Raw genomic sequence first — 17,312 nt, 5'->3', positions numbered from 1 at the left:
TAATTTCAATAAACCCGGAGACCACTCAACAGAGTATATCAAACAACTTATCGATACATTAATGTATACTTCAATATTATAATGTTCATTCTCGCTTTTTTATTATATAAATAATAATTATTTATTATTATTATAATATATTTTTTTTTTTTTTTTTTAGTTTATTTATTTTATCTTTTATATTCGTTCTTATTTCAAAATCTAATTTGTGCTGTTAGCTAGTTATAATTTCCACAGTCTCGTGAAACTACTGTCTTGTTAATATTATTTACGTGTTGTAATGGATTGATTGAATTCAAAGTTAAATGTGATGGATTCAGTAACTTTGGAAATATCAGATAATTCAAAGTCATGTGTGATTATTTCTATATATATCTTTATCTCTTGTTGTATTGCTGGTTGTTCGACTGATTTCTTCACATGAATATTGTGATATCTGTTTCTGTGTATTCTATATAATTTATTATATATATTTTTTTTTTTTTTTTTTTTTTTTTTTTTTTTATTTAGCTGTTTTATTTTGTAAGTATTCATACATAGTAATACCTAATTTGAAGCCCTTTCGTTATATGTTTGATCCCTTGACTGACGTTTATTATTGTATAGTTAGCCTCCGCGATTCCTCGTGATAATTATATATGATCTATTTTTTTATTATTTATTATTTGTCTGTTTTCTTTTAATTGTAACTTATATCTTATATAATATTTAGATGATATGTTTTTTCCTATTTTTGGACTACTTATACATTTGATAACTGCCTTTATTCAAGCTGTGTGCAGCGTCTGATTTTTCTCTCATGTTTTTTTATTATATTTATATATATATAAGGACGAAAGGAAGCCACCAGCTGATAACAGGAACTTCCAAGTACTCCAAGTCGCGGCAGTTTACAGAACCATCTGATGAGAAGCAAAACAGAGACCCCTACGCAGAACTAAAAATTAAGAACAAAAAAGCAGGATCCATTATACACTGCTGTATACAGGGCTGCAGAAACTCGAGGAAAATCTATCTCGGAAACCGTAATGAATACGAAGATATTAAATATACAAACGTCGCGAAACGGTGTAAGAAAATAAAATAAAACAAAGAGCCGAAATCTTAGTTTAATACTGATGCATAGCTACAACACATTCAAAGTAAAATAACTTTTATTTTATTATAATTGAAAATGTACATAAACTGTTATTGTATATAAATTACCAATTCTGTAAGTTTATTGAAATGACAACACTGGCTAAATTTTCCTTATGATTTTTCTGTAACACAAAATAATTTTCAAGACCAAAACATTACAGGAAAAGCAACAGAAGCATGAAAATATGAAATGTAAAAAAAAAAAAAAATAGTAAATAATAAAGTGATAAAAATACAAAAAAAACGTTATTGGATGAATTAAATAAACCGAATTTAGCGCTCTCTTGGCACGGCTTCGTTATGTCTTAATAATTATATATATGGTGTTTTAGAACTCGAACCAAAGTCGAAATTCAAAATCTCAAAAAAAAAATTTTTTTTGGAAAATAAAAATAGTTAAAATAATTATTTATTATTTTGTCAAGAAAAATGGCGAATTCGCTAGAAAGTAAAAGAAATACTACATAAAATGTCGTTTCTGAAAACCCTATTATTATTTTATCCGACACTAATAATCCTAGTATTTCTATCCAGAATCAGGAAATGAAAGAAGAAAATTCGTTCAAATTGATGTCACTAAATAAACCTGTAAATAAATTATCACTCTAATGTTAGTAATGCATTTCCGTACAGCAAACTTTATTCCCTATTCTACCCTATTCCCAGTATGAATTTCATAAATTCCTATGTTCAAATAATAACCATGTCTTAAATCAATCCCTCTTTGCAAATATTTATGTTATATCCAGAGCAACGCAAGGTTATATATTACAACGTTTACCCATTTGGTTGATGAATTCAAAAATCTCTTATTCTTCTTCTGTAGAATTCATCTCCTAGTAGAATATTCCATACATACAATATCGCTCGATCAAATTAGCACCAAGAGATGACATTCTAAAAACGCTGCATAACAATTCACTAAATCACTATGTCCCTTAAACGAACCTTTGTGCTAATATTTGTGTATATAAAGCTGACGGTATTAACTAACCCCTAAAATATCTAAAAACTTGACTATATATCTCTATAATCTAACTGACACACCAATGCATGACAATGACAAATAATTTTTTTTTTTTTTTTTTTTTTTTTTTTTGTAATTTTTAATATTTATTCGTTTACATAAAAAAATACCGATTAAACGATAAAATACTCAAAACAAATCTAAACCATTTATAAAATGTTCCCTTCGGCTAATCACAACGAATTTTCAGGGAAGGAAGTAAATTACGTGATATGGGGACCCTTATCCCGAAAGTAGTACAAAAATTAGACCGGGTAAAAGGCACTATCATCAAAAATCGATATATTAATACCCACCTGATAGAAAAACAAATACTTATTTTTTGATCCAGTAAACAAACAAAGTCTCCGTAGGGAGTAATTTTTACATAATATTACAAAAAAAAACATTTCCAATTTTTTTTTTTTATTAAAAAACTTTAAAACAATGTAACAATCAATCAGCGAAAAAATTGGTTTTAAATGACTTTTTTTTAAATAAACTTTTATTATATTTTATTTTCTTTTCCTAAATGAAAAAAAGAACAATTATAAGTTCGCTTATTCCTTGACAAGTAACAAAGCAAACCCATAATTTTGCTTAAACTAAAAAGATATATCAATACAACAGATAGCGAGTCCATCTCCGCCAGCCGGGCAATTTCCTATACGAAGCCGGAGGACGTCATGGTGTGGCAAATGTAGCATTTTAATTCGATTTGGGCTCCCTTATATAGGATAACAGAAACATTTTCAATGTTAAAAGAGACAGATACCCTTACCAGCGTGCCGACACTCTCATAAAGTCCATAAAAAGCGGGTGTAAGGGGTTATAAAAAAGACAAAAAACCTTTTGCTTCTAACGTGAAACCAGAAACAATAAATAACATTTCCTTTATTCCAGCGCAAGACGGAGCAGTCCCTCTCCTTTAGTACTTTTATATCGAATGGATCCTTCCGGCTTTGCCAGATATACCACTGACGTTTGGGGTATTTGTCATATCGAAGGTGGGCGCCTTCGATATAGGGCTGCGCTAAAACAAGCGCACTTGTCTGCTTTTTTATTGCCTTTTCTATATTATCAAACTACGGACAGAGTAAGCCAAATCAGTTGTAAGTCTTACAGTACAAACTGATGAATAATTTGGGAATAAATCTTTTAATAAGGTACTTATCCATAATAAGAAATGGGGCTCGGAATCGTAACAGAAAAACGCCTAAGGCTTTAGACGCTCAAAAAAAACTGTATTTGGCGTCTCATGCTCTGATAGAAACTATCTTCTTCTATATAATCCTCAATAAATAATTTGTACATTTAGATATTGCAACTAAAATATTGTTCAAAACTGCGCATCTTCAACATTTCCTCTAAATAAGAAAAATGTAAACTTGAAAATGTAGCACAAAAATTAACTAACATACCAAAGTCCTCCTTGGATCACTTCAACTACTAATGAATCGTAAACTTACACAGTTTTTTTCGCACGTAGTTTTAGAAGAGCATTGCAGTAGAATTAATACCATCAAAAAAATCAATATACCCAATCTGACCCGACGCGATGCGACCGGGCAACTTAAAAAGTTTCGAATCTGCCAGAAAGCATCTGAATCACCTAACAACGTTAATACACTGATTAAAACGCAATAATCATCCAAAATGTTTAAAACGCAAAATACTTCCTCTGCAATCAACGGGAAGAGACAAAGAATCAAGCCTAATCTCGCCCTAATGCACTCCTTCAACACTAAGATCAAGAAAGGGGTTAAAGGACAAGAATGTGACTTCGGTTTAAGTACAAATACTACTGGCACAATTTGGATTTTTAAGTAACAAGTCCACAAATGAACGCTATGTTTTCCCCTTAAAAGGTACTCTCCACCTAAAAACCCATTAACTACAGCAACAATTGCCTGTATTTTCTAAAGGCGCTCGACGTGTAAATAATCATGAATATCCAATAAAAACTGCCAACATGGTCAGGGGATCTCTCGACTGGTTTCAAGTACATCTGAAAGCAACAGAAGTCCAACTGTGAGGGGTACCACGTGCTCTCAGCAAGCCAATAGAATGGAGTACCACAAGGCTCAATACAAGGCCCCATTTTGTTCCTTCTTTTTATTAACGATATTGCTAACACAAACATCAGTAAAATAGTTGGGCGGAAGCCGAACACTACCCTTTGAAAACGACCAAACGTGTAAGCCAAAATAAATAAAGAAATAATTTTTTTTAACAAGTTTTAGTTTTAATACTGAATCATAGTCTAATCCACATTCAAAGTAAAATATACTTGTTATTAGCATAAAAATTAAAATACACACAACTGTAGATAGATATTAATTTTATGTTACCAGATCTTTTCTGTAGAGTTTATTGAAATGACAACACTGGCTAAATTTTCCTTATGATTTTTCTGTAACATCAAAATGAATTTTCCGCAGCAGTCTCCTCTTCCTTTTATGTACTTTTTATATTCGGAATGGATCCTTTCCGGCTTTGCCAGATATACCACTGACGTTTGGGGTATTTGTCATATCGAAGGTGGGCGCCTTCGATATAGGGCTGCGCTAAAACAAGCCATTTGTCTTGCTTTTTTATTGCCTTTTCTTATATGTGTAGCACTACATGACAGAGTATAGCAATATCAGTTTTGTAGTCTTACATTTACAACCTGTATGAATAATTGGGAATAAATTTCTTTTATAATGTACTTTATCCAATAATAAGAAGTGGTGGGCTCGAATTCTGTAACAGAAAACGCTAAGCGCTTTTAAACGCCCAGAAAAAATTGTGATTTTGTGCGTTCTCTTGCTCTATAGTGAAATCTATTTCTTCTTCTATATATTCCTCAATAAGTAATTGATAATTTGCGATTTGGCAACTATAAATATTGTTCAAAACATCGAAAATGCTGCATCTTCAACATTTTCCTCGTATAATAAGAATAATGTATAACTTTGTAAATATAGCCAGACATTTAACTAATACCATATGTCCTTCTCTTGATTCACTTCCATATCTATCTAATGATAATGTAAACTTACACAGTTTCTTTTTTTCGCACGTAGTTTTAGAAGAGCATTGCAGTAGAATTAATACCATCAAAAATAAATCCTCATCTGGGACCGACGCGACGGGCTAACTTTAAAAATGTTTTCGAATCTTCCAGAAAGCACTCTGAATCACCTAAATACTTTAATAAACATTATGAAGAATATATATAATATATATATATATATATATATATATATATATATATATATATATATATATATATATATATATATATATATATATATATATATATATATTTGAAGACCGACGTTATTAGCTTCCGCTTGGAGTCTAAGAAGTTTTGAGACATATTCGAATGTGAATGGGAAAAGATGCATAGATCGTCTGCGTAATCCAGGTCTTCTAGCCTGTTTAACAGTCCCCATTGTATCCCTAGTGGTTCTTTAAATGCTCTATTTAGTGCTACATCCAGAACGATGTTAAAGAGTAGCGGCGAAAGTATACACCCCTGTTTTACACCTACTGCAATAGAAATTTTCTCCCCCGCTTGACTTTTATGTAATACACAGCTTGTAGCATCATGATAAAGCATTTTAATCATGCGGATTGTTTTTTCGGGTATTCCTTTTTCTCTCAAAGCTTTCCAGATGGCTATGTGTTTTATAGTATCGAATGCTCTTTGAAAATCCACAAACGCCATGTATAATGGCGATCTGAACTCTTGAGATTGCTCTATTATTATTCTGAGAGTATTAATTTGGTCGATACATGATCTTTCAGGCCTAAAGCCTGCTTGTTCTTTTCTCAAAGTCGGTTCAAGGGCATCTGATATTCTTTTTTGGATGACTATAGCAATTATCTTGTTAATGGTGTTAAGTAAGGTAATGCCTCGCCAGTTTTTACACTGGGATAAGTCGCCCTTCTTGGGGAGTTTTGCAATAAGTCCTTCTTTCCACGTTGACGGGATATGTTCTGTTTCCCAACTGCTTTTTATTATTGTCTCTAGTAGCTGTACAATGTTTTCTGGGTGTATCTTAAATAGTTCAGCGGGTATATTATCAGGACCTGCCGCTTTGCCAGTTTTAAGCTGTGATAATGCTTGCTTAATTTCTTGAATCGATGGAGCACGTGTTGCGATTCTAGATTTGCAGTTCTCTGTTGGAGACGTTGGTACCTCATCAATATTATTTGTTACCTGTTGAGGCTCACTAAAAAATTCTGTCCATCTGTGCAGCTGATTCTCTTTTGAGGTCAGTATATTTCCTTCTTTATCTTTCACTATGGGACATTCCCTATTAATGTTTTTATTGGCAAGCGTTTTAGTAGTGCGATAAAGTGTCGTGGAATCATTTATTTCAGCTGCCAGTTGAGCTTTTTCTGCAAGTTCTTCTGTCCACAAGCATTTATCTCTTCTTGCCGATCTCTTCACTTCCTTATTCTTTGGGCGATATTGCTCCTCTAGTGTTCTTATTTGTGTGCTGTGGCTAACTTGTAGAATTTTTTGTTTAATTTCTTTTCTTTCTTTAATCTTTTCCCATGTGCCATCTGAGATCCATGGCTTTTTAATATGTCTCTGATATCCGAGGTTTTCTTCGGCAATCTTTTGAAGGCTTTCTTTCACTTCTTCCAATTTCTCTTCTATATTTACAGTTGAATTATCGATGTTTATTTCTTCTATCTGGTGCTTTATTTGGTTTTGAATGTTAGGAGAAGCCAGTCGACGAAGATCGAATTTACGTCTTAGCGGTTGTGTGTTCCGAATCTTTGCAATTTTTAATTTTATTTGAGCAATCAGTAGGTAATGATCACTGTTAATGTCTGCTCCTCTGTACGCTCTTACATCAAAAAGTGAGTTTCTCCACTTCCGGCTAATTAAAAAGTGATCAATTTGGTTTGTTGTGTGCCCATCTGGCGATTTCCATGTAGCTTTATGGACTACGTTATGAGGAAAAAGTGTGCCTCCGATAGTTAGTTGGTAATTAGAGCACATTCCCAGCAGTCTTTCGCCGTTATTGTTTCGATTGCCTAATCGAAAGACAGCATAATTAGACGGCAATAATTATTCCTCTGCATCAAGGAGGAGACAAAGATCAAGCTTCTAACTATCGCCCAATTGCACTCCTTCCAACGCTATCTAAGATCATAGAAAGGTTGGTTAAAGGAAGGCTGGTATCTTTTCTGTTTAAGTACAAATTACTTACTGAACATCAATTTGGATTTCTAAGCAACAAGTCCACAAATGACGCTATGTTTTCCCTCCTTAATAAAGTTTACTCCAGCCTAAATAACCATTATTCTACAGTAACAATTTCCTGTGATTTTTCTAAGGCGTTTGACTGTGTAAATAATCATAAGATCCTAATTAATAAACTGCAGCACTATGGGTTCAGGGGAACATCTCTCGAATGGTTTAAGTCGTATCTGAGCAACAGAAGTCAAATTGTGAAGGTGGATACCACTTTATCTTCTAGCAAGCCAATAGAATGTGGAGTACCTCAAGGCTCAGTACTAAGCCCTATTTTGTTTCTTCTTTTTATTAACGATATTGCTAACATAAACATCAGTGGTAAAATATGTCTTTTTGCGGACGATACTAGCTTCACTTTGAGGAACAAATACGTCACGGCACTTCATAGGATTATATCAAAAGACTTAATCACCATTAAATCTTGGTGCGATTCGAACCTCCTGAGTCCCAACATTTCTAAAAGTAAAGCTTTGTCGTATAAAAATTCGCTGCAGCCTTTTGTACTTAACAACACCACCATTGACGTCGTAAAATCTGTAAAATTCTTAGGGCTTGTTGTAGACAATTTTCTAAAATGGGACATGCATATCGACGCTTTGGCGAAAAGATTAAGCTCTACCTGTTTTGCATTAAGATCTGTTTCTAAGGAGCTTAACTTGTCGGTGGCTAGAACTGTTTATTATGCACTTTTTGAGTCGCACCTCAGGTATGCCCTTCCATTCTGGGGCACGTGTTGTGCGACTCAATTTGACCGCATTTTCAAGCTCCAGAAGAGAGCCGTTCGATATTCACTGGGACTAAACAGCAGAACTCATTGCCAGGATTTTTTTTTTTAAATTAAAAATATTAACTCTTCCTTCCTCATTTATATTTGAATCCGTTTGCCTCATACCTAAGCATGTATCAGCTTCTCAAGAAAGGCCATCTCACATTTATCCACTCAGGAACGCGGAGCAAAATGTTTATCTACCTATCCCACGCTCAGAGTTAGTTAAAAGTTCATTGCAACAAGCATTGAAATCTTATTTACTAGACAAGGCTTTCTAGGCCGTAAATGACTTATATTTTGATAATCGAATTTGATCTTGTAAACACTGGTCTATTATTTGCTACTATATTTACTATAAACTTACTAAGTATTTTGGAATCTTATTTTTATTTTTTTATTCTTTGACATTGTAAACATTATACATATACACAAATACAATTACAAACATTATTGCGCATGGCACAAAGTAAGATCCTCGAGAAAGACATACCTATTGAACGTTTCATAAGTGCAATAAAAAAGGTTTAAAAATGGCATGTCGTGATGAGATATGTTTTTTAAAGCCAAACTTATGGCGTTGATTTATCCACGTAAGTATATAATCTATGGTCGTAACAGTAACCATAATTTTCTTTTTTTGTGCAAGACTATTACGGAATTGTGTCAGACAGTCCAGGTAAGGGCAACTTTGTCTATAAATTGTAAAAAATTTTGACAATCAAGGCATTTATTTATTTATTTAATAACATTTCCATAGAAAGCTAGGTTGACATAACTCAACAACAGGTTATGAAATTCAAGTAACGTTGACATTTTTCGTTGTTTTATCCTTTGAATAAGAACACTAAGGAAGGAGCATATCAAAAATCTTAGGTACACCGCGATGGGCCTCAAATATGGCCGACTTAAATTCCGGTTTATCAGTGTCGTTCTAATTTTATTTAAAAAATGTAAAACTATGATGTAGGGTAGACGTGGGGTAGACTCAATAATTTGTTGTTTTATTTTACGTTGTAAAAAGTGTGGGTTGATCGGGATGATTTTATTTAAATGGAACACCTTGTATATTATTGCATTTTTGGTTTCCTTTTAGATCACTTTACGTAATCTTAAGATATGAGTAACTATATTTCAATAGTTTTAGAGATATTAATAAATAAATAGAAAATATATATTTTTTAACCTTTATTAAAAAAAAATATATTAAAAATACAAGAATTTTCTTGAAACTAAAACTATATTATAGGTATTTAGTTTAGATGGTTTGTTCTTACTTTACTATAAATATGGTAATCGTACAAACAGATATTCAGGCTGAGGTGACAAACGCCATATCCAAACCACTTCGATTTAAATCCCGAATACCTTATGAAAAGGAATACAAAAATTTTCAAAAATGGAAGCAATTAAAAAATGTGCGAGAAGAAATAAAGTTTTTAACCTATCCTCGCTGTTAAAGTATCATTTAATCTACCTTTGCGGTTAAAGTACTATTTTATCTACTGTTTTTGATAGATATAAAGCAATTTTAAGAGTTGCTATGGAAAAAATTATTTTATGAAGAGAACTTACCAGAACACCATGTCTTACAAGTGCCTCTACTATGGCTTTTCCAATACCCGCTGATGCCCCAGTAACTATAGCTACTTTGCCTTCATATTGATCCATTTTCATAAATGCACTACTAAAACAGAAAAAAACTTCATTAAATTATATTTTTTTTAAACAAATGTAATAACGACAACTTTTAATCATAAAAATATATAAAATTTCATGAAGTGTATTGATAAATTGTATTTAATTATAAGTTTTAAACTTGCTACCTTTATTCTGTACTTGATTGGCTTGATTCAACCGGAACAATTGTGACAAACTGACCAAAAACATTAAAACAATTCTAACGGAAATCGTTATTTCCATAGGGATGACCTTCTATTGCAATTTATACAAGGGCTTGTTTCAAATTATACTTTTAATATATTTATACAGCTACATATGTAGATGGCTTTTTATTAAACGATTTTTTTTGTGATTAGTAAGCGTTTAGGATGAATTAATTACACTATATATTCTTTTTCAAATAATTTTTGAGTAAAAAATTAAAGTAAAATTAATGAAACTTGTTAAGGAAATGGGTAACCATAATATGATGTGGTGGTAAAGAATTGGTGAAAATTTGTATAAAATGGAGAAAACTTTTTGTTCTTTTAAGCAAAATCTTGGTTGGATATGTTGATGATACCTTTATAATATGTAATGGACCCAATATACTAGCGGATTTCTTTCGTTAGGTTGATGATTGACGAAGAGAAACACCTCTGTCTGCCATTTCAGGATAAGTCTGTGATTTCTGCCATTCTTGTCAGTAGAACCATTGAATCCATTAAGACTTCTGTATATTAGTACGTTCTCAGTAGTACCATTCTAACTAGAATAAAAAGAGTTAAAACATTATGTAATAGGAAAAAGAAAGAAATAGTGAGGGAAATGTATAAAAAGATTAAACGGCTCAGCCCTCAACAACTCGTAACCGTATACACCAGTGTACACCAGTGCAGACATGCACACTCACACACTCACACAACCACACCTACACTAGTGCACACTAATGTAACTGCCTTCAGGCTTCATCAGTACGGTAAGGAATCAGGAAGCGAAGAAACCGATCCCAAAACACAAAAAACCAGGAAGCAAACGATGCAACGAGGTACCGTGTGCAACCTAGGAGATGCTTCCAAAACCAATACGGGAACAGGGATCGGAGTGTTTGGGCCGAGAGCTAAATACTCCGAACCAATGGGCACTTACCCTAGTATCCTACAGGCAGAAATATACGCTATCAAAAGATGCGTACAACTTATCTTAGATAGGAACTATCGGAAACAAGAAATAGCCATCTTGTCTGATAGTCAAGCAGCGTTAAAAGCGATCAACTCAGTATCAATCAATTCGAAATAGGTCAAAGAATGCATAGAGAAGCTGAATAAATTAGGCAAAGAAAACAAAGTCTTCCTACTCTAGGTGCCTGCTCACCAAGGGATAGAAGGCAATGAAAAAGCAAATAATCTAGCTAGTAAAGGAGCGAACATTCCACTAACTGGACCAGAACCGTTCTGCTTTCTAAGTGGTAACCAACTCAAGGCGGAACTCAAGAACTTGGAAGATTTCATCCGCAACCTGGAATGGAAATCTTGCAACGGTCTGAGACACTCGAAGAAGTTTCTGAGGGCTTATGATCAAGAAAAATCACAGATCTTCCTGGGTTTAAGTAAGAACAATCTTCGGATTGTCACGTGGTTTTTAACAGGATACTGTCTCCTCAATGAACACCTCAGTAGATTGAAACTAAGAAGAAACGGCGAATGCAGATTCTGTGGGGAAGATGGGGAAACACCAGTACACCTCATCACTGAGTGCGCCGAGACGACAACCATTCGTGCCATGAATTTTGGTACGACTGATATTGGAGATGGAGAACTACCCTCTATAAAACCGTCCCAGATACTGGCTTTTGTCAAAGCCCTGGGACTGTATGATGAGTTATGACTCAAGAAAGGGGGACACAATGGATCTGTAAGGTCGCAGTGATTAACCCCCCTCCCACTCATTCTAAATTCTAAAAAAAATTCTAAACCCAGGAGATGAAAAAAAACTTGATGAAGAAACGAAAATAAAAGATGGAAAATAAAAGGAGCAAACGGGAGCCTAAAGCCCCAATTTGCAGCCAAGAACCAGAGTCGCCCAGGATTGTGGGCTTGGTCCAGAACAGCCGCGGAGGTAGCCAACAGCAACCCGCCGCAATACCCTTAGCCGTGGTACCAATATGAAAAAGAAAGAAATAGTGAGGGAAATGTATAAAAAAGAAGAAAAAAAAGAGCCGTTTTCCTTTATTATGTAATAGAGCAACCAGTATATGCAGTGACCAAGATTAATAAAAAAAATACTAGACTTTTCCCGCGACTTTGTTCGCGTTAAGCCGGGTCTCTAAATATTGTCGAGAAATGTAGATCGTACCTACCAAAGAAATGTTGTTGCTCGACTTCATTTTTCGACTAAAGAGCGAAAGTTTATTTAGTGTTTATCAACATGTGGAACGACGAGGATGTAATTATAGTCTCAGCCGCTGACTTGCTTACTGATCTTTATACAGATGACTGAAATCCGCTCCACAGTGAAGTAAGAAGTAGTTTCAGGACTGTTCTAAGAATGAGTTCAGCTGACTTGAGTGAATCATTGCTCCAAATAATTGGTCCCAGGGTTTGTCAATCAGATTTCTCCATAACAAATTTATTTTTAGCAACAGAATCGAAAACAAACTTCTGGCCTTGTGAACTATACGAGTACAAATGGCAAAATATACCCGATAAAGTTACTGATAGGAGTTGATTCGGTGGAGACATCTTTGGCCATGTTTGTAAACATTGTCATCGACACGATTTTTCTTTGATATACCGCTCCTCAAGCCATACATGAAACAAAGTCGGCGACATAAAATGTCGACGACTTTACTAAATTTTCAGCAACATTGTCGACAACACTAGTCGGCGACGCAGTCGCCGACAAATGTTGCTTTGATGGAGACCCGGCTTTACACCTCGAATCGTTCATGCATTGATTTAAATTATTGTTTACCTCTTTATGGATAGAACTAGTGAGTCTTCACCATTTAAACTATGATTTTAACAGTTTACAACAACAGCTACTCGTATTTCATATGAAAGTTTGCAATTGTCGATTTTCTGGGTATTATACAGGGCGAGTCTTGAATAAGTGCAAATATTTTCAGGGCTGGCAGATCTCGATAAAAAAAACATATTTTCTTTTTACCATTTTTCAAATAACTCCAAAGTAACCGAGTTATTTTGCTTTAAAAATTTCCAAAAAAATATTTTTTCCTTACATTTTTGAGAACCACTGGATCTTTTTGGGTTTTTTTGTCTGATAAATTTTAACTACTACCTACCTATGTTGCCGTATTATCAAGAAATTATGGTTTTTAACTAAAAACTAAAAAAAATTCAAAATTGTTTTCAAAAAATTCTTCTGTTGATTTCTGGTAGTAGAGATCCCGAGCTGTGTATTAGTTGTCCCAAATATTATACAGAGTTGTTCATCACATACGACACGGAGTATTGTAGCTAAACGATGAGATTTTTACAAATTGTAAGTTTGGGGTTCGTTGAAGGACTATTAGAGCTACAATTTAAACATATTTTTACAAGATACAGAGTGTCCCAAATAAATAAAAAATATCAAAGTTGTATTTTTTTAAATGGAACACCCCGTATATTATTACATTTTTAGTTTCTACGATTAAAATAAAGGTAAATTTGATTAAGGTTTATTATACTTAAACCTTACCGTTTTTGAAATATTTTCAATTTTGTGAAATTGCAGTAAAAATTTTAAAGCTTCATTTCTCCAAGGGTATCAATGTTTTTAATACTAAATATTTAATGAAGTTTATTTATTGATATAGTATGAGTATACCATTAATTAAATATAACACCATTATTTCCACCCATATACTAATTAATTACATACTTAATTGTGTTCGTTAATAAATTATTATAAATAAATTTATAGGATTTGAGTCAGAAATTAATATAATAATAAGTTATCAAATTAAAGTCTCTGTTGTTATAAATAAGCATTTATTAAAAAATGAAGAAATGAATCATTTTTAAGGTACCCATACAAAATTCAGTTTTTTAGTATTTGGAGCAATTATTATTAATCAACGCAAACAATCAGTTAATGTAGTTTGAATACTGGAATCATATTAATTGATGCTCTTTAACAAATATTTAAACAGTTTTTTTTTATTTTTTAATGAAATAAACGAATTATATCGACAATATTAGTATCTGTACTCTTTAAAAATTTGGTACATCTTTAAAAATAATCTAAAATGTCAATAGTCCATGGGTATATGGATAAATAAGTTCTAAATTACAAGAAAATGCATTTTCTACGGAAACTTAAAGAGATAGGTAAAAAATGCTATAATATAATTTGATAGACAATTAAATTGTGCATGTGATTCTCGTAAAATATACAGGGTGTTGCATTTAAATTAAACAAGTTATTGTCGTTTGAAGCTAATAATTATTTAAAATAATTTTTTAGACACTCTGTATAAGGTAGTATTATTTTTATTATTGCAACACAATAACTGATCAGTAGATAAACTTCAGTAAATATTTAGTATTAAAAACTTTGATACCCTTGGAGAAATGAAGCCTTAAAATTTTTACTGCAATTTCACAAAATTGAAAATATTTCAAAAACGGTAAGGTTTAAGTATAATAAACCTTAATCAAATTTACCTTTATTTTAATCGTAGAAACTAAAAATGTAATAATATACAGGGTGTTCCATTTAAAAAAATACAACTTTGATATTTTTTACTTAATTGGGACACTCTGTATCTTGTAAAATTATTTTTAAATTGTACCTCTAATAGTCCTTCATCGAACCCAAAACTTACAATTTGTAAAAATCTCATCGTTTAGCTACAATACTCCGTGTCGTATGTGGTGAACAACCCTGTACATATTATTAAAAATATATTCTTCTACTATTTCTATATCTAATCATGTAATTGTGCATTTTTAATTTAATGACGTTTGAGTACGTTCTCTTTGTATTTCAGTTATCTAGTCATAAATCAAAACAAAACATATTTCTCGCTGCTTAAGTTATTATATTTTTACGTAGTTTCGACTACGTTTCAACTGCCTTTGTTAATCCAATCTCGCATAACTCCAAGTAAAGCAAACTAAACGAAAATTATTGCGTTCAAGTTTGTGTCAGTTGCGCTGGCGTGGAATGCAAGTGTTGCAGATGAATGCGAACAAACACTTTGTCTTTAAATAAGAGATAATATTGTAAGGCAAGGCAAGAATGCAGCCTGAATTTATTATATCACGTTAATATGTGAATACAAACGCTCATAAACAGCCAAGTCGTGTTGTTTCTTTATATGTACTGTTTGAATATACAGTACAAGATTATTGCGTGATATTTATTATTAAAATTTGATGTTTATAAGGTTGTTAGGTAACTAAAAATGTTATTATCTAATTCTTAACTTCATTGGGAATTCCAATTGCATTTTAAACGCACAAGCAATAATCATTAAGAAATAATTTTTAAATTGCTGCAAAAATTTGTCATCAAAAATTGGTTTAGCCTTGGTATTGCAAATACATAAACTCTGTTCGTGATCGTAGATTAAAATACATGCAACAAACACGACAAGCGAATAAAGATTCTTCAAATTATCTCTTTAAAAAATTCCTATGAGTATTTCGCCACTTGCACTGAAAATCTACAAAACCAAATCGATTTTTTTTTGTAAATACTGCTTCGTTAATCCAACGTAAACCAACTTGTCAGCAGTGATTTACTAAAGCCCCATACTCACACTTCGCTACTTCACTTCGTTCCTTCCTCGCGTCCCTTCGTCCAAAAATCATATATTTACTATGGGAAAATGTCGATTTTATGCGACTGTGTGTTCCTTCCTTCTTCGTCAAAACGCTACTTCGTCCGTTTACTTCCTCGAAACGCCCCTTCCACGTGCTGTCGGTTTTTGGAGGAAGTAGCAAAAAAATTATCACGAACACAAAAAGTATTAAAAGATATAAAATATATAAATCGATCTTGGATTTCATTCGTAGTTGATTTCTTGATTTGGCAGTACGTTTGTACAGGGTGTACCATTTTCGTGTGTTTTGCAGGGTTTCTCGTTTATGAGTCGAGATACAAAGATGCGGTTTTCACATTACGCTGTTACTTTTTTATGAAACTAAAGATGCTAGACATACTACTACATACAGATATGTCCTAGCTCTCTTACTTCCTAAAATACAGAGCGAATCTTGAAATTATCGTACTCTTTTCGATCCCTTTAGAATAGAGACTTATCGAAAAAGGTGAAAACGATCTCCCGTACAGTTTTTCACGTAGAATGGCAGTGACGAAATTATTCGTTGAGTTCTGACTGAAACTTATATGTTTTTTTTTTAAATACGATATTTTGTATATATTATTTTTATTTTCCTTGTTACGAGCTTTCTAAAATACTTATTTTCATAAACGGGGTAAAATTATTTAACTTTATTACATAGTCGGCCGGTTTAAATTAGGTAATCAAAACAATCAACTTAATTTATCTGACGTAAAATGTTGGTTATTGGCATGTTATTTTAAAAAAAGCAGCACAAGTTCAGTTTACGTGTAGTTTATCAAAATATCACGATGCAAAGCAAAATTATCTGGTAAAATTGTTAAATAAACGGCTCTTTATTTTATAAGAGCTGTTTAGCAGTTTAGCAGTACCTAAATAAATAAATATAGAGTATATTATAATTTCGAAAAGCTCATAACAAGGCAAATAAAATAAAAAATAATATATAGAGTGTCCTGTTTAAAAAAAAAAGAACATTTTTTTTTTTATTTTTTCGAAATAGACAGCTCCCAACGAAGAACTACTTTCGTCACTGCCATTCTACCTGAAAACGAGACACGGGCGGTGGGTAAGTACTCAATAGGTAGAACAAAACAAAATCGGGGTATCCGGTATATGTACCTGTACATTTAGATGAACAGTCTAATTTTATAAAGGTATTTAACGACCGCATAAATACCCGGTATAATACCAGTAATATCAGGAATACGAATATATCTACAATATTTCTTATATATATATTGTAGATGTTTTATATTGGTATATTTCTATTCCCCGGTATTATACCGGGTATTTACTCTGCGGTCGTCGGAAACTCTTTTTATTAAAATTAGGATGTTGATTTAAATCCGAGTCTAAATCTACAGGTATATACATATATACCGAGATTTTATTTATCTACAAATTGGGTACTTACCCACCGCCCATCACTGACCCTTTTCACCTTTTCGATAAGTTATAAGATAATCGAGATACAAAGATTCTTTGTATCTCGACTACAAAACAACATCTTTATATCTCTACTCATAAACTAGAAACCCCATAAAACACACAAAAATGGGACATCCTGTACATCTAGCAATCGCCAGTCGATATAAAAATAATTCACACACAATAGTCTAAAAAATGGAAGAAAAAACAATATTGTCTTCATATTTGT

General features: G+C 32.7%; 1 protein-coding gene across 1 annotated transcript; it reads right to left on the bottom strand.

Annotated features, from left to right (window-relative positions):
• Nucleotides 1-4,614: 4,614 nt before the first annotated feature.
• LOC115883406 lies at nt 4,615-7,151 on the bottom strand. The gene is made up of 2 exons (XM_030901766.1): nt 5,685-7,151; nt 4,615-4,713 (listed from the first exon to the last, which is right to left on the bottom strand). Exons 1-2 carry the CDS (start codon nt 7,149-7,151, stop codon nt 4,615-4,617), a joined length of 1,566 nt encoding a protein of 521 aa, XP_030757626.1.
• Nucleotides 7,152-17,312: the final 10,161 nt, after the last annotated feature.

Source organism: Sitophilus oryzae, unplaced genomic scaffold (assembly GCF_002938485.1).
Source record: "Sitophilus oryzae breed Bouriz unplaced genomic scaffold, Soryzae_2.0 scaffold_1898_pilon_pilon, whole genome shotgun sequence".
Lineage (NCBI taxonomy): Eukaryota > Metazoa > Arthropoda > Insecta > Coleoptera > Curculionidae > Sitophilus > Sitophilus oryzae.
This window is presented reverse-complemented; position numbering and strand designations above follow the sequence as displayed.

Coding starts and splice junctions, on each gene's coding strand:
- LOC115883406 (XM_030901766.1), bottom strand. CDS start 7,151: ATGTGCTCTAATTACCAACTAACTATCGGAGGCACACTTTTTCCTCAT. Junction 4,714..5,684: donor GGGAGAAAATTTCTATTGCA/GTAGGTGTAAAA, acceptor GGCTTGTTTTAG/CGCAGCCCTATATCGAAGGC.